The following is a 19,313-nucleotide window of genomic DNA, read 5'->3' on the forward strand; positions in this document are numbered from 1 at the left end:
TGATGTCTGAACTGAATCTAGATAAAAGGTTTTCAAAGTTTTCCGCCACCGTGACAGACCGCTCTTCTAAGTTGAATAAGTCTATTAGAAACAGGGTATTATCGTACTTTATTTCATACTATTGCACCGTTACATTTATCTGCTGTAAGGGAACAGATATGTTTACAGATCATTTTACAATGTAATTTGCTTTCGCAGAGTGCTGGTCCACTTTGAAACCCGCCTGAAGCAATATTAGCGTCGTGTTATGAAAAATCTGTAATTTTTCATAATCACAGATTATGAAAAACATCCTTAAAGTTAGAATTTTTCCAATAATTATTAAGTGAAGATGCATTTTTTTCCTTCACATTCTTGACACAAAGACGGTGCATATTACTGTTTTAAATTTTAAAATTATTTTAATAATATATGTTTTTTTTTTTTTTTATAATCTGCAAATTAAGATGGCACAAAGAGTAAGCGGGTGTGCATGCGTGTCCAGACTGTGATTATGCTGTCAGATTTTTTGTTCTCTCACCATTAGCAGTCCCTTGTAGGCATACACGATGCCAAGCCAAATGGTCATGTGGGTGTTCTCACAGTGCTCCAAGAAGGGACGGATGGCAATGTCCCGGCCTTGTGGGTCCGCCTGTTGGCAACACGAGAGGAGGGGGAAAGAAATGAGTACAGCACACACAGACGTGTCTTGTTCTGTGGAAGAAAAAAAAAAAAAAGTTTGCCAGATGACTAAGTGAAAACTTTAAAAGATACACACACAGGAAATACTTAGTCACTCGGTTTCATTTTAAGTTCCTGTTGCAGACTCCTTCTGACGCAGGAGCATAGGCAACACAGACCGACTGCTGCTGCTGCTGCGAGGAACCCAACGAAACTCGCTCCCATTGCAGCCCTCTCCAAAGGTTAGTGAAAATGAATGGACTGGTACAGGGGCAGATCTAGAAAAAAATCTATGGGGTGGCAAGAGGGGCGCAATGATCTTTTGCATCCCGCCCCGGTGCAAAATCATTGCGCCATGGTGGTAGCCCCACATGGGTTTGCCCATTTAGGGCCCATGTAGGGCCCACGTAGGCTGTGGCCCTACATGGGCAAACCCATGTGGGGCCACAGTGGAACCCGCGGATGTCAGCCCTCCTTTCCCTCATATGGGGCCCACCTAGGCATTTTGGCAGGGTATCGCCACGTTTTACGAACTGAATGAATTAGTTCAGTTTTTGTCGCTAGTTTAACTTTTAGGAACTGTAGCGGCTGCAGTGCGCCGCAATAAAGCTGATAAACAGGTGAAGAACAAAGCTAGATAAAACCACTTCTACTGTATTCTGCTTTTTCTTGCTCTGGACGTTACCCTACACCCGACCCGTTGCCATGGAAACGGACAGACAACAGCTCAACGAGCAGATAGAGCAGAGATTACGGATCTGAGGAATCAACACCAAAATCAAACATTTCCCACACAAAGAAAAAGTAGCAAAAACACCAAAACAGAACATCCAGTCTGTTACATTAAGTTGTCAGGCTTGATGTCTATATTGCGATTATTAATAAATTTTCGCCTGAACACAGCGGAGGTTGATTAACTGATTTAAACACCTGCTCTACTGATGACTTGGTGTGCGGGTTGTCCTCTTTTAGTGCTAACGGAACCAAAACACACCGAACTGCGCAGCACATGCTAAGGTTACCAAAGCCAATAGCAGGCTAGCAACAGTTAGGCTAGCATAACTGACTCACTGCTCACTTTCTCAACGTTTTCTTTAAATTAAAACTTTTTCCTCACCTGTTAAATCTGAAACCCGTGAACCTTGTTGTCCATGACTGTCATAGGGTTGAATTAACCGCTAAATATTGCGTCGTTTTTCCAGATTCTAACGGTGATTGTGGCATTTTCCTGACCACCGATATTCCTGACTCAATGGGCAGCAATTAAATGGCGCATGCGTGGCGCACGATAAGTCATGTAATGTCCAGTCCAGTAATGTCCTTCTCTCGCACTTGCCGCTACTTAGCAGTATGTGTCAGGTTACGATGTGTTGCATTCAGTGTTATCGGAAAAAAGAGTTCCACGCGCTTAGTGTCCAATTTTCCATAACCATTTATTGAATTCATAGTCGCCAGCTGGGGTGGCAACAGGGGTGGCAAGAGTCTCAGTTGGGGTGGCAACTGCCACCCTATGCCACCCCAGTAGATCCGCCCTTGGACGGGTAAGTAAGATGCAAAATGACAAGACAGTTTATATACTTTGCTTTTTTTTTTTTTTTTTAGCAAAATAGAAATATTGCAACCACAAACTTTAATGTATTCGACTGGGATTCTTTAGAGCGAATGGTCAATCATTCATAATTATCAACGTTTCTTTACTGATGAAAATGTTGACCGGTTAGTGGTGAGCTTATGCACGCCTGAGGAATTTTTTTTTTAGAACAATCTTTCACAATAAATCCAGCTCAACTCTTTCATGTACCAGCTTCACAAATCTAGACGCCAATACTCGTCCCATTCTTTGCAAACACTCAAGTTCAGTTGGATTGGATAGAGAGCCTTTTCGAGCATACATTTTCTAGTCTTGGAATAGATTTTTCACTGGACTTAGCTTTAGACTTTGACTGGGCCGTCCTAACATTTGAATATCCCTTGGTCTCGACTATTCCATTGTAGCACCGGCTGTGCGCTTACGGACATGACCTGCTAGTAGGCTTTTAGTAAATTACAAATAGGACTTCTGAACCATGACATACTTTCTATTGGTCATAAAATTTCCAATAACATTTGAGGCAGCAAAGTAAGGAAATATAAACATGGCCTAAATTCATTTGCATAGTACTGTATGATAATTGGAAACCACATGTGAAGATACTCAGAATAATCCCATGCTGCTCTTCCAAATCGTCTCAGACTTATGTAGACTACCTCAGCAGATGGTTGCTGCATGCAAGTGTGTGAATATTTATAGGACAGCAGTGCGCTTCCTAAAATTCAGTTCATAAAAAAATTAGCAGGAGAAAGAAGGGACGTTGCAGTACCCTGTATTTTAATTCTCAATCCATATTAATAGCATGTTGTTTGAATGTTTAGTTTATTCTTTACATGTTGCCATTCAGTGGTTTCATGGCATTCATTTATGTTACTACGCTGAATACTCACCTCTACATTGATGTGTCTCCACGTTACCGCAAACCTATGAATGCACTTGATAACTTCTGATCAACTCTTTAGTTAGTGTTAATAAATAAAACACTAGCTGCAGTTATATTTTGAGAATATTGTTCTATAAACAGCTTTTTTTTGTTTTAGCATTTTTTGCTCTGTGATTTGATCATTTAGGTCATTATTCACTGACTCTGTGAATAATATTCTATGAATAAGATTTAACTGACCGATTCAATGTTTATAAAACATTGCAATGCAAGCATGCATGAACAAGTGAGCGTGGCTAAATTCTCTATAAGACGGTCCTACAATGTAAAGTCTTATTTTTTTTTTTTTTCCTTTTTATTTCTTCACAATATCATATGACAGTGCTGTTTTCTTACTTTAATTTCCAAATTCCGACTCGGATATATAATATACTTTTTTTTTTCTTTCCAGCCTCTTAAGAAGCCCCGATGTCTCAAAACAGAAACACATTAAAGACCGAGGATTGCATCGCTGGCAGTGAGATCACAGGCTCCGTCAAAGCTCTCTTGTAACCCCCTCTGAGAGTTCCCCAGCAACCTTGCTTGGTTTGTGTCACTCATGCCCGTGAATATGCTGCGACTGGAGTTTGGGTTTCTTGTTAGCTTTAGGTGAAGCTTGGGATAAAAATGGGTTACCGCTTGAAAAGCCATCACGTTGGTGGAGACATCGAAAACTGGGGCAGGAGATGACGCACAGACGGGCTATTTTTTCATTTCCTTACAAGGAACGACAATTAGCTGGCATAGTGCTGAGAAGGGGATCTGAAACGTCAAGAGTTATATTTTCATCATGGCGCTTCAAGTAGCTTCTTCTCAACTCCTGCTAGACAACCGGCTTGGAAAGGAACCGAGTACAGAAATGGTAAACAAAATGTGATGCAGTAAAAGTAACTATAAGAAGCTGTCTGTCCAGCTCATGTTCCTATTTGGTGATTTTTGTCCAAGAAATCCAAATAAGTACAAATTTGAAGTAATAAATTACAAATTATTATCCTTTATGTTAATTTTTGTAGCTCAAACTTGTTCTTTAGATGGCAGTTAGAGGCACAAGTACATTTACACAGTTTCGAGGTAATAAGTGTGGGGTATGACATGTTAGAAATTACTTTTTTTAAAATGTAGACTCTATTTTTAAACAAATTAATTTGAGTGAAATGCTTTTAAAAATATGTTATAATGTAATGTTTTTAAAAACATTTAATTTATTTTAAAACATTACTAAAAAAATTCTTGGCTGATGTGAAATATTAGTCAATTATTATTTTTTTTTTATTTAAATAAAAAAAAAAAATAAGAGCAAAAGGAGAGATTTGCTCTTAAGCCTGACTCTTTCTTTTTATGCTGGCCAAATTATACCCATAAAAAAAAAACAAAGTTTTACTGGTTTCAGTCATACAGTTTATCAATTTACATGTAAGGTTATATTAGATGGCCATTCCCACCTTTTGTTTGACTAGTAGAGACAAAAATCTTCAAAATAAAATACATAATTATCATCTACGGTCATCCTTCTGGCTGAACAACAACATTCTGTCCCAATAATCTTCTCTTATGTTTCACTCTTTGCAAATCCTTTTATTAATTTACTAAAGTGAGACGCATTCTGCATCGGTGCTCTTTGCGTAGCTTTGGCTCCCAGCTAACTTGTGTCACCAACAACTAAACGATAAGAGAAAACGAGATATAATGCGTATTAAGCTTGGGCTTGTATCGCAGCACAGCAGACAGAAGTTCTCGCCTTTTGGAGAAATGCTGTCTGGGGAGTTGCCAGGCAACAAGTCTGGAGGCGGCAGGCGGCCCCAAACTGGTGGCGATGGCAGCAAAAGTGCCAGTTTACTGTCATTTTTCACAGCATTAGCCCTCTAACGGGATCACTCCACGAGGGCTGCAAGCATGCACAGTGCATCAATGGAGAGACAAACACAGATGATGCAATGACGGGGAGAAACTAGGTGCAGGTGGAGAAGCAAGGAGGAAACACACAACGAAACGGGGTATTGTCCAAATAACAAAAGGCCAAAGGGCCAGAGTGGTATGTCATCCTGTGTGAGGCATGGAGTAGCACAGGCTAATCCTTCAGAACATGTTGGTAATATAACCCAGCTAATTATCCAGCTGATATCAGCTTGTGGTGCGACCATAAAGAACAGAATGGCAAGACGGAATTAAGTTCTATTAAGAACTTTAATAGAACTTCTAAAGGATTGTTTATCCTTGGTTTTTGCTGGAGCCCATCTTTAAAAATCAATATGTGTTGAATGAATGTTTTCTAACTGCAGCCAATGGATGCTGAGCAATGTGAAAAGACAACAAATTAGCAGATATGAGCAGCTTATTTAAAATGGGCTTGTCTGAAAAATTTAGCATGGCAGAATGACAATTCTTTTCCTGAAAATATCGTTCGATCCTGGAAGAAAACACCAAATTTATTCAAAGCTAAATCGGCACATAAAAAAATATAAGGTTCCCTTTTGTTCTGCAGTAATGTTGAACTTTTTTTTTTTAAGAAAATAAAAGCAGGTATGGATTTGCACCTTCTGATGAATTATCTATCTCTAGGCAGCCTGGAGTCTTTTCAACTTGTTCTGACTGAACTGAGTGAATTAAAAACAGTAGTTGAAAGGACTGCAAACACTTTCAAATGCTATGATGTGCAAGGGGAAAAAAACCCAGACTTCACAGGCAGATAACTTACTAATCCCCCATTAAATGTTGGGATGTTCCTTTCAAGTAATCTAAAAGCTTAAAAAACATGAAACCAAAAGTGACACCCACACAAAGAAGCCAGTCTCTTTGATTTTTTTTTCCTGGCTTCATCGTTACAGCTGCACTAGGGGCTGTTTTAGGTGTGCATCTCAGCCTCTGCCTACAGGGGAGCAAAGAGATAGAGTACAAATAAGGCAGGAAATTGAGAGTTTGTTCACCGTCAAAGCGGAGTTGTGTGTACTTCTGTGAGCATATGCGATTACAGGTACTGAAGACCAGCGACTAAACTATTGACAATGAAAACAATAGTTTCATATAGTGCAGTAAAAGAAAAGTATTTTTGCAATGCAGATAAAATTGGGCGCATTATGTGAAAATGTTTTCATATAATTCTTCTGGGTTATCAAAAGAGCTTTTTAGCCAATGTATATTGGCATTTGTGTTCTTTTTTTTTTTTTGTCAGCAGCTATTTTCTCCCATGGATCAATTTTTTCTTATAGGCCTTAACTGAGTTAAGAGGGGGCTTCAGTGCTTTAGATGATGAGCTGGGTTCTTTTGGGACTTCCTGGGTGAGTCATCGATCTGTTCTCGGAGTAACTTTCATATCCACTCCTCCTCATTCACTGGAGTCCCAACGCCTCAGAAATGGCTGTGTAACTCTTTCTGAATTGATACTTTTTTTTTTTTTTGGGGGGGGGGGGGGTGACTTTGTTTCTCAAAGTTTAATTTCTTTAAACTGTGGAATGATGAGATGCTTTTTGAGATATTTTACCTTACTTCATGCTGTGTGACAGGTTCTATTGAACCCGGTTTCTAATTAAATAGGTCTGGGTGTATTAGAAGCTGATAAGCAACAGTATACCATTCTTCAATTTAAAGTAGGCAAGCGCAGTGTGCTGGCCGTGGCATTTAACTGAAACCTCTTCACCTTACTCACATCAAAACGAAAAAATACATAGAGTGAGAGAAGGGTCATTAATTTTGGATGTTCCTCTGGATTGTACACACGTCTTTCTGTTCTGGCTTTGGAGTTGTGTGTGCTGACTATCCTCCTTAAGGTGACAGTACAGTCTGTGTATGGTTAGGGAACATGCCAAAAGAAGCTGTGCAAAAGAGAGAGTAAATTCATACTTTAATAAGGAGGAGCAATTTATTTTTCAGAAGATGATTCTGGACACCTTTTCCATTAACAAGGAGAATTTGAAAACCACTTATTGTAAATACTATGGTTATCTTTGTCTGATATGAACATTTCTTCAGTGATTTGAAACACTTGAAGTGTGACAAAAAAACTAATCTGTACGGGGGGGGGGGGGGAGGGGGGGAATCTTCCTCACAATAACATATCTCTGCACAGTTGAGCCATCAGGAAAACAACTTCTGAAAACATCAGTCATAATGTCAGTCAGTTCCACTGTGGTGGAAAAAAAAAAAAAAACCCAACAAAAACAGTGGAGATTTTGACTCTGTCAACAATTTGTGTTGGTGTGCTTTCCTGAAGCCGAGGAGAAAATAACTGTGATGAAAAATGACAGGGCAAAAAAAAAAAAAAACCCACAGAAAAAAGTGCAAAGCGGGTGAAAATGGGAATCACTGAACGAAAACAGCCTACAATCAACTTTTTTTGTTTGTTTTGTTTTTCCTTAGGGGTGTTTGTGTGTGTGTGTGTATATATATATATATATATATATATATATATATATATATATATATATATATATATATATATTTCATTTGCATTTGTCAGATGTCAGTCTTTTGAAACGTGCACAAAGAAGACCTCCACACAAAAAAAGCAACCTTCCAGCACATATGCTTCATTAAATGCAATTTCTTTATAGCATTAAGTTCAGGAAAAAACGAGGGAAGGAGTGTTTAGCATACTGAGAATGGCTTGAAAGGACAGAGCTACTAAAAGAATAAATAGAGATGTGGAAAGCTCAGGATGAGAGATATGAAGGGTGACATTTGGTGAAAAGCAAACACATCAAGGCAGCAGAGGGCAAACAGATGTGAGGATAAAAGTCATCCTGGCATCTCAATAATTTGTAGAAAATCACTTGAAAAGCAGTCAGCGCAGTTTTCACGAAGCGTCTATTAAATTTTTAACAGCAATAATGGCCTTTAGACGAGGAAGATGGAAGTGAACGTTGAGTGATCAACTCAACATGCGCAGGCAGCTGGACAGGGAAGAAGACATATAGGGGGAAATATCTGCCATCTTTGTCTGCTTAGGTTCCTTGTTCGTAAAAAATCAAAACATCATGAACCATATGACCATTCACAGTCTTTATGCCAACCTTTGACTTGTATCAACATAATGCTGTAGATAGGGTTCTTTGAAATTCTAAATGTCAAATTTCCATACTTATCCAGACTGGAAATACCAGAGTCATCGGAAAGCATTTTGGTCTAAAACTATATCACATTGTACCTCTATTTCTATAGTGACCTACCTGTAGGATGGATGGATGGATGGATGGATGGATGGACAGATGTCAGTATTTACATGCTTCAGAAAATGAAAAGTGAATAGAAAAGCAACATCATTCATTTCAACGTAGGTGCATAATTGCATGCAGTGACATTCAAACACAAGAGACGAGCACCGTTAACTAAAATGCACTTATTTTTTTTTTAGTGAGCAGAATTAAAATCACTGCAGCTCTGATTTCCTCATCCTATCAGGAGCAACCTTTTGATCATTCACTTTCAGAATCTTCAAGTTTCCATCCTAAATTATGCACACGGCCGCCTGGAACTCTTGTATCTGTAATTGCATTGTCCTTATCGTAAGTCTGCACACTATTTCCCCTTCAAAATTCATTTCTTCCTGTTTGGATGTTTTACCTGCAGCTGAAAAGTAGTCTATTTCCCCGACATCTGTTGGACAGTGCTATTACTCTTCCGGCTAAAGTAATGAAGTTTAGACACATTAAAAAAAAAAAAAATTGAGTTTTGAAAATAAATTTCAGCCTTACATTGATGTTAAAACAGCAGAGCTTAAAAACATGTTAGCTAATGCATAAAATTATATCTAAAAGAATCCCTCTTGAAGATGTGCCAAGATGCAAATATTAACTGAATAATTCAATCTGGAAATATTATTCTGCAACAAAAGCTTTAGCGGTTACTAAACCTTACACGTATCCTAGAGAAATAGAGCTTTCTTTATATTAGAGCAGATTCTGAATTTCCAGATCAAACTTGTGTAAATTCACATTTGTCTGCAGCTTGCATGGATGTCTCTTGAACCATTAGCCATATAATACCAGAAGTTGAAATATCTTCTTTACTTAAAAGATTAAATGTTTCTGGAATATATTCACAATTTAATACTATAATCCCCTTCTATAATTCATCTATTTGGAGCAAGCTTCATAGTAATTACTGACTTAAATGCAGTAAGTAGTCATGTTTGTGGTATTTCCTTAAAATATATTTGCAAGTGAGCCTCCATTTAGCTCAAATGTTGTTGAAAAACAAAAAAAAAAAAAAGCCATGATTTCATCATCTGAGTTTTGCCAAATTGTTCAAATGTATATTAATATTAGTGTAGGTAAGCTTTGCTCACTCGTACGTCTGCCATTTAGCAAGTGGATATAATATCGGTAATCCTAAATGACCTTAAATAGGAAAAGCTTTGTCCGATTTTAAAGTCAGACCGTAAGAAAAAAAACTGTTTATCTAAAATGTCGGATTTCTACTGTTGCTCCTATTTAGTGAATGAGTGTTTGGGTAAAAAGCCACTGTTGTGACTGAAGCATTGACTTAAGCAATGGAGGAGTCGGCGAGAGTTGAATCCGAGGGACAGTGATGCGGATGGTAGGGGAGGTGAAGCGTGCCTCCAGTCTGGGCTGACCTACATGCAGCGGGCCACAGTGGCAGGGCAGCAAGACGCCGCTGGCAATCCAAGCCATTTGGGTCTCCGCCATCCCTACTCACAGCGAGTGTGAACACCATCTAACTGTACATGTGAGTGTATGCGTGTGTGTGTGTGTTCCAGGGTAAAGGAGCTGGTGTCTGTTTTACTGTAGAGTCTCAATCGCGGCAGATAGGCGACCAGCAAGTTCCACTTCGGTGGATCTTCACAAATTTTATTCTGGCTCAGTTGAGAAAGTAAAAAAAAAAAAAAAAAAAAAAAGGACGAAGTGTGTTTGAATGACGAAGGGAAAAAGAAAACAGTGGGAATGAGTACAAAAAAGGTAATTCCAGTGTCCTCTCTTGTTCAGTCTTTAACATCATAAAACTGTTTCCCCACCAATGAAACTAAACCAATCTGTTTATCTGAATGTGTCTGTTTGCATTTAAACATTGTACACGCCTGAAATCCTATGTGAAGACTAATCTCTCTTAAACAACCATTGCAAATCCCTCTAATCACAACTTCCCCAAATTAACAGCAGTGTGGAAAAAAAAAAAGTTGGTGACTGGATTGCCTCTTTGCTTCACCTCTTTCAAAGATAGAAGCAACAATGTAATACTTTGACTAAGAGCTACTTCCATGTTGTGTTGACATGTGGTAGCCCCAACACTGCCTGGAGAGAATCAGAACTTAAGGTTTTCCACCCATTTTTCTTTTGTCACGTTTTCATATTGCTCTTTCAAACTTTTCTCTAAACCAATAGAGTGATCTGTGTCAGCAGAAGGTAGTTGTTTTGAAAGTGGGAAAAACATTTTATTCACATTACTGAATAAAAATAGATTTTTGTTTAACAGCTGTTATTTCAGATGGCAGCCACATTACTGGTAGTGTCCATTAGTTTGTTGCCAAAATGCCAGTTACATTCAGCATTGAGGACATTCAAACTTGAACTTCTATCAAGCATCCACAACTGAAAAGAGCACAACACAACTGCAAATTGAGCAACAAATTGCTTGGCCACTCGAAATGACAGGATGGGTAAGGTATGCATTATTCAGAGAAGCAGCAAATAGTGACACTATAGGAGCAGCAGAAATGTACGGCTGAGGTGGAGGAATATGCTGACCAAACTAGAAGCGGTGCACTGCAACATATGTAGCCTTTATGAAAGAATGGCAAACAGAAAACTGACGTTGGAAGAAAGACATGAATTCCAGTTTTAAAATTGCCACAAACCATGTAGGAGGTACGGCAAACGTGTCAACCAGAATTTGCTGGACAGTTGATAAGCAGAAAGAGCTAAATACAAGAAAATCCTGGAAGAATTTTCCTGGATGGGGACAAAGTCAAGCATTCAGGTGAGACATCATCATCAACTGTGGAAAAAAAAACAAAAACAAAAACAAAACACAGCTACAATGGAATGGTTTGTGTCGAAGCATATTCATCTATCTGAATGGCTCTGTCAAAGCTGAGGCCTAAATCCAGTCGCATTTCTAATGTCACAATGGTACTTCTCAATTATGCACCATTTTGGGTTGGGCTATCACATAAAATTCTAATAAAGTACATTGAAGTTTGGTTACAAAGCACATGTGTCAAACTCAAGGCCCTAGGCCCAAATCTGGCCCGCCATGAGTTTATATATGGGTAAGTTTTTTTTATATGGCACCTGTGTTACAAAGTAACAAAATGAGACAAAGTTCTATACATATAAATACTTTTCCAGGGTAACATATGTTCGAAAATTGCTCAGAGATATGACTGTAAATGCAAAAGACAAACCGAAACCAGGCTAAGGGTCTTAAAGTAACGAGTCTGTATTTCTACAAGCTGCAGCTTTGCAAGAAGATTCTTCAAAGTATCTTGGAAGAAGATAAAGCAAGTATACATAAATACACAAGGACACATTTGAATAAAGATAGCTGAATCTGGTGCTCCAAAAAATATTTCTTACCAAGCTGTGGATTCCCATTCAACCCAAGCCCAATGGCAGACACAAATACATTATAATGCTACATTATAATACAACCCCCAGCCCCTCAAAACACACACACACACACACACGCAGATTTCCTTGTGCTCCAGCAGAGAACGGCCCTAAATGATTTATTAAAAGCTAAATGCATCATTAGAATAAGCTGCTAACCCTAAACAGTGGGCTCATTACAATATGCAAATGGTGTGATATAGCCCAGCAGTCTGTTTGATTGTGCGCTAAAGCTTTTGTTATCCTCCAACTCCTCTCATACTTTCCTTTTCTCAAACATTAAGAGCTCTGTGTCATAACACGAGGTTCCATGAAGGCTCCCATCTGCGCATTGGGGTACTTAAGGCTCTGCGTCAGCGATCACTCTGACTGCCTTCTGTCCTTGTTGTCGCAGTTGTCAATGGAGCATGTTTAGTAAAATTTAAATTTGCACATTTGGTACCTATATAACTTTCTTTGGATGAGCTACAGCACAAGTAACATGGGGAATACTTAAATATGCTCTTGAATTTGACCAAAGGGGCATATTAGTTTGAGGTAGAACTTGCGTTGCTTAAGTGTTGGCATAAGAATTTTCTCCTTAAGTTTTTTTTTATAAAGATTGTTTTGTTTTGTTTTTCTGCTGAATGTATCATCTTAGAGGTGACTGAGGTCTTTGAACATAAGTCACAGAAAATCAATGAACCTTGAAGGAAACAGGCGCTTACTTGTGCCGACTTCCATCTTTAAGAAACTCCAACCAGGCGGTCTTCACCTATTGATTTTTGTCCATTTATCAATGGGGAGGCATGAGAGCATGAACTGATGTTTTCATCTCCACAAGGGTTATATTTCTCTGAGGAAATAAAGCCAAGCTCTGGACTTTACCCAGCAGTTGATATTGTAATGCATAAACACCTTGTTACTATCCAGCATGAGCAGCTCCCCCGCTGTGAAACTTGCATGCACAAGCACTTTGGTCAGAGTCAGGGTCAGGTAATTTAGGGAACCTAGATTGTTGCTTTAGCCTCGCAGATGTGAGTCTGCATCAGTAATATTCATTTGTGGGCAACATAAAAGTAATAAAAAAATTAAAAAAAAACATTGACAGACATTCTTGAGTTGATTGATTTTCAAATCTTTCTCATTTCATCAGATAATACTGATAAGCTGTGGGTAATATGTATAGGAAATCATGATTCAGTACGTATACAGGCTTTAAAGTCATGGTTTGGTGCACTTTAATTAAGAGAAATAAAACAAAGGATTTTAGTTTTTTACTTCTCTCAGCAGTAAATAAAGAATATTTTAAGTTTCTGAATTGTGGCTTGCCTGAAACGTAAAAAGTGGAAAGCACAGAAATGACTGGAAATTTGATTGGATTGAATAAAGTAGCATAAGCAGCTATAGCCATTGCCTGGCTTTAGGAATAAATCAATAGTCAATGTCAAACAAGGCTATTACCTTATTTGAGAAAAAAAACATCTTTAAATCTCTCTGGAGTTGTTTTCATATTTTAACAACATAGTGTCCCCAGCTGTACTTGAATGCGGCTTGTGCAGCTGTTGGGAAAATACCCCCTAATTAAGGGGGAGTCCTCTAGCTTGGATCTTATGGGATGTAGAGATTTGGACTGGTTGGGTGCTTCAGGTGCCAATTTGGATGTTTATTGACTATATTACACTTTACATTATTTCAGGTGAGAAATTCAATTCAGTGCAGGTGAGATATCCGCCTTTCTTTCTCCTTCTTTATGAAGAGAAGTGCTTGGCGATAGCTGGGAGTCACATCTGTATGGTTTTGGTGCCACTTTTTAAAGTTGGTACAGAAAAATGCACGACGCACACAGTTCCACACGTCAACATTCTGCATATGTATGGGTATCAAACGGCAGCGCATTTGTCCGTAGATGTGTGCACTGAGCTGACAGGGCTGTACCAGACATGTTCCATATAAATGCGTGAACTGTAAAAAAGTTCCTATGGGACGCTGACTTTTTGGTTTCTTTGGTTTGCTGACAAATATTTCAGAGCTGAGGCCAATGATTGAAAGTTTTTCTACAAACTGATGTAATCACTTTGCGCCGTGTTATTAAATTTATGAGTTCTTGCAATTTTCTGTGTAATATTTACTTTCCCAATAACAATCACCTCGTATTCGTAACGCTGTAGGGAGAATTCACAAAGCAGCGGATTCCTCCATTTTTGGCAACTGTGTTGTACGTTCTATTTGCTTTATTTCCGCCCTGGATCACATGGAAAACTGCACTCATTGCATGCAGAAGGAAACTTGCTCATGCGGTCTAGTGGATGGAAGCAGTTTGCACAGCTTTTTGCTTCAGGTTGCAGGCCATTAAGCCACAAACACATCAGACGTTGCAAAGTAAATAAAAGCAGAAAAAAATAAAGACTGTTTTACTTTCATATTATTCATATTATTGTGGTGTTGACTAGACATTTCCTCAAAACTTTAAAAGCAACATCTGATTCACATGTTTTCTAGAACAACAGGTAATGCAGTGGATTGTCGAAGACAGCGAAGTGCTGCATTTCTTTAACTAATTCAATCAAGGCTAGAAAGCATTGAATGAAGATGCCCTGGCTGCAATTTACATAAAATTATATAAATATAGGCAGACTTTTCATTTAAATGTATGCATAATGCCTCGTGTGGGAGATGAGCAATTTGCCGTAGCAGACTTGCCTTTGTGTCTACAGTAGGATCAGAATTATGAAGACGGCCGGAAAATAATTTGCACTTATCTAGCACCGCAAAAAGATTTGTAAACTTTCCAGTGGCTTCGTTATTACTGTGTGACGTTTTTGGTATTAGATACTTTGTAAAATTATGAGCTGCTGTAATAAAGATTCAAACATGCTCTGTTGCTATGGAAACTATAGTTATTAATAGAATTTGTCTCTCTTTTATGAACTAAAGAGACATAAAACATGGAAACTGCCATCCTTTTAATGGTATAAAACCACTTTACTGGTTAATTTGAGTCGCGTCAAAGACATACAATTAAGGTTTTTGGGTCTTATTGAGCAAAATTAAACTCATTAAGATGGTGTTGTGATTCTACCCATTTTTTATTGGTGTATTTCTAGATCATTTAACATTTCGGTGCAGCTGGTTACCAAAATATAAGTTTTTCTTTTATTTTAAAGGCAAGTTCATGGATCTCAGACTGCAGGTACTGAAACAGCAACTTTAGTAACAAGCCCTGATAAAGAAGGCAAGTTCAAATCCATTGCTTTGCTAATGAAGATGATTCCTCTGTACCTCAAGTGCTGCTACAGTCCTCATTTCATAGAAGTCTTCCAAGGCAAAAAAAAAAAAAAAAAAAGCGCTGCTGAAAGAGAGAGGAGGATGTCCAGAATCAATAGCTGACCTTAAGCTCAGGTGCGCCTGACTTACCCAACAAGACAATGATCCAAAGTAAACCAGCAAATCTATCTCTACAAATGACGTAAGCATTTACGACGTAAATGCCTAAAAACAGTGTGAGTGAATTAAAAACAATTCTGTAAAGGAAAGAAGGCCAAAGTCCTTCTATAGCAATGTAAAAGACTAATTTCCAGCCATCTCACATCTCAGATGCTTGATATGCAATTTTTTTTTTTCTACACACGGCCAGGTTAGTTTGGAGAATTAGTTCCCCTTCCTAAATGAAATCATTTGAAAACTGCTTCTTGTGTTTACTCAGATTTTGTAATTACTCCGATGAGCTAAAAAACACTCAAGTGTGACAAACCCCCCACCTCCCCCCACAAAAACAGAATAAATCAGCAAGAAGACAAAGCCTTTTTTTTTTATGTCAACGCATCTCGTTTTAGCAGCACACTTTTTCTGGTGTACCGAGGCAAGGAACAAAGAAACTGCTTCGGTACTTGTAGTAAAGTCAGTGTGTGAGGATGATTCCAAGAACAAAATAACCAGCAATGACCTTTTACATCACTAGTTGGAGAAATTCATTAAAAGAAGATCATAAGCTACTTTTACTTCCTCCTACTTTCATCAGTGCAATCATGAAATGGATTGTGTTTTGGATATAAATTAGACCTATCTGTCTTGTAAAGTGCCTTGAGGGGACTGTTGTTGCCAACTGGCGCACCGCAAACAAACTGAATGGAATTCAATGTTGCATATGGAAAGATAAATAACATAACATCTCATTTCACTCTGCATGTTTCATATGTACAGAATTACTATAGCTCTCTAATGCCATATTTGACATTCCTTGATGACCTTTTCAATCTAGTTCCTTCATTATTGCACTCACTTCTCTTCTTCTCAGCTCAATTTTCATTCCTTCCATCTCCCCCCGCCCCCACCCCCCAAGGCGATAATTTTTGATGTGGTTTAATACTAAAACGACCTTTGGTGCTGCTCCCCTTTATTGTAAAACCCGCCATAGTAATTACGGAGCACAATACACCGACATAAAAGCCCAGCATCATTATGTCAGTAATAACCTCTTTCCATTTTACCTGCTCCACTACATTTCCCATCATCCTTTGTCAAACAAATGCATGCCAGAAACTGACTTGAGTGTCAGGAAATAATTTCCGCCCTTTCTCACTCCGAAGCCTGTTTATGCTGTCGGAGAGAAGAATAAGCCGGTGTATCATGCAGTCCTTCTCAGGAGGCTGGAAGAAAGAACCTGACATATTAAACACTAATTGCACAGCTAGACTTACTGCACTTGAACCTGCCATGTGCAAGGACATGTTCACAGAGTCGCTTCATTTGCTTGCACTTTCAGTCACAGTACAAAGGGAAGTCAAAACAACAAGCAATAAAACCACGAACTTTTCAGAGAGGGGGGGGGGGCTCAAACGAAGAAACATGCTCTCAGAAAACCACCCACACTGTTACCGTCTGAAATCACACACAGTGCAAATTGTCTGGGAAGACCCATGGGATAACAAAGGGGAAACCTTCATTTTAGGAATCTGACATTAAATGTCTTTTTCTGTCTATTTCGCCCCCCCACCCCGTCCAGGCAAGCCAACAGCAGTAATTGAGTCCTTTGAGGCTTAGAATTGCTGTTAGCTCTGTGTTGTCGCTATGTAATTGGTGGTTCACAAGTGAACCACAGCATCCATCGCGGAGTTAGCGACAGAGTCTTAGGAGTGGTGTTTGATTTTTCAGGAAAGTAAATTGCAATACTTTTCCAGATGCTTACATTTCTTTGCTGAGCTGTACTCCCCCATCCAGCCTTATTTACCAGTTTCAATTATTTCAGCTCTTTAAATTATTGCTCTGACTGGATATGCAAGCAACGTTAGAGACTCATGTCTTATGAAGATCAACACACATCTGCCTCCTTTTGAATTAGTTGTTCTCTTGTATAGTTGAAGAAAATTTGACCTCCGTGTCGTGTCACATTTATAACTTAGATTAACAGGTCAAGTAAAAAAAAAATCACAAACTACTGAAATAAAATTACATGACAATCAGCAATTTGAAAAAAAAAAAATATATAAATTAAAAATCTCAGTGACATTTTCATTGTACACTACAAAAGCACACCAGATTTTCCCTCCGACTTGATTTCTTCTATTTTCATCTCTTCCACATTTAATCTTTTATTGACTTTTTTTAATCATCGTTCTGTCATCTTAATTGACGTCTTGTTTTTCTAGTGGGGTTCCTACGGACGCATCATGAGAAGTCTGTATATTTCCAAGCAACCTAGTTAGAGGGTGGGGGGGGGGGTGTCAAATGCAGACTTGTAAAATAATTAAAGATATCCAAAATTAAAAATACTTGCATGTACACTGAAGTCTATGGGTATGAGATTTAAAAACAGTGATACTCTGTGCATCATACCAATTACTGTGTAAAACATATTACTATCTATAATTTGTAAAACTATCTAATTATTGCTTTGACTTGTGAACATGACATTTTGTTGACTTACCCTGGTTACTGCATCCTTGTGTTTTTGGAGTGAAAATGCAGTACAAATGGCTAATTTATGCACATCGTGGTTATCTTCTAAAACAGCTTGGCTGTAGTAAACTGTGTTTGTAAGAAGGGATGCTTTCTCACTATTATCTATACAGCTCCACTGCATTTGCAGTACAGTGCTATGTGAACAGCTGGTGCTCATAAAGAGTATTTTATGTTTCTTCTCAAAAGATTCTCTTGGTATAATTTTCTCATTGTTCCCTTCATTTAATTTGCCATTTTACTCAGACCATTTGCGTTTTAACTTATTGAACTGTCTTGTGTTCTCTCTGTGCATGTACTACCTTTTCCTACCCCTCACTCCTATGCTTTCTCCACTCTCTCGCCTCGGCTCTCAATCTGTATCCTGTGGGGTCCAGCTTTAGGCCCAACCTTGGGGAGAGACCTAATGATGCAGGAATACAAAAGTGAAGCGCCAGCGCTACGTAATACACAAAGGAAGCATACACTCGAATGAATTTTACAAATGCCTGCCTACCTCCAATTTTCACTCGGGCACAGCTACGCAGGGACAATTGCGACAAACACCTTCCACTGCCCAACTTCTCAATGCACACACATCAGGAGAGAGTGGTGACAAGAATGTGACCAGTTCACCACACTGAGGGTAAGTAGGGGAGAGTAAAATGATAGGAGGACCAATAGCTGCCTGAAGGAGCTGACACAGTGAGTTCAACACCATTGGCCTAAAATGACAGCCCTGTCAGTTCCTCGCAACCACTCGCGTGTGCGCACACACATATCCAGCTTGGGTGAGTAAGATATTCCCAGGGGCGTCTCTTCGCCTAGCTAAAGTTTGGCTCTGACAAACACAATACTTTATGGTTGGCAACCAGTGTCCAGTGAGAAACAACAACTCAGACCATACTCACTCCAGACCTGTGATACCTCGTCACAATATGATACTAGGTCAGTGGTTCTTAACCTTTTTTGAGGTACCGAACCCCCAAGTTTCATATGCGCATTCACCGAACCCCTGCTCCCCCCGACACAGAAAATAATTTGCAGTATTCTGATTTATTAATGTAATTATATTAGTTGTAATAGCTCCCCCACGCCACTAAAGGCAGTATCAACCCCGAAAAGATGTGACTAAGGAGCAGATTTAGAAGTACACCGAAAGCTACAGAATTTGGTAAAAACTGAGCTTTACTGAAGTAATTAAAGATACAAGTTCAAATCCATGCTGAGAGTGGAACTCCTTCCTGCAGCTCTGATTGGCTCAGCAGTGTAACGTGATCCTCTGCAGCAAGTGATGGCAAAGCGGGGCGTCACGACTTTACACAGTGTGTCTTTACCTCCGCGGCAGAGGCTCCGCCGAACCCCTGAAACCGACTCATCGAACCCCTGGGGTTCGATCGAACCCAGGTTAAGAACCACTGTACTAGGCGCAGCAATACTAACGCTCTTTATATTTACCCAGCAGTATAGTTCACCGAAATCGGGTAAGCTTAAGATAAATAGGATTTTTTTTCCACAATGCCTAACATGCATGTATGAGATAAAGCTATGTTTACAGTCTACCGCTTTGTCATCATTTTGCAATAGCTGCATCAAGTTGAAAACTATTAAAAGTAAAAAAGAAAAAGAAAGAAATCATTAATTACTTCGGCCCTCGTTGCCC

The 19,313-nt window shown here is 38.9% G+C and overlaps 1 protein-coding gene across 2 annotated transcripts in view; it reads right to left on the bottom strand.

Annotated features, from left to right (window-relative positions):
• Positions 1–19,313, bottom strand: part of gabbr2 (gamma-aminobutyric acid (GABA) B receptor, 2) — a 180,199-nt gene that overhangs the window by 10,658 nt on the left and 150,228 nt on the right. For both annotated transcript variants that reach the window (XM_088010203.1, XM_088010204.1), the window contains exon 14: positions 521–631. In XM_088010203.1, coding sequence (XP_087866329.1) covers positions 521–631 — 111 coding nt within the window. The remainder of the gene's footprint in view (positions 1–520; positions 632–19,313) is intronic.

This window comes from Poecilia mexicana, unplaced genomic scaffold, assembly GCF_051168715.1.
Source record: "Poecilia mexicana isolate PSO_F unplaced genomic scaffold, ASM5116871v1 scaffold_11, whole genome shotgun sequence".
In the NCBI taxonomy this organism is placed as follows: Eukaryota; Metazoa; Chordata; class Actinopteri; order Cyprinodontiformes; family Poeciliidae; genus Poecilia; species Poecilia mexicana.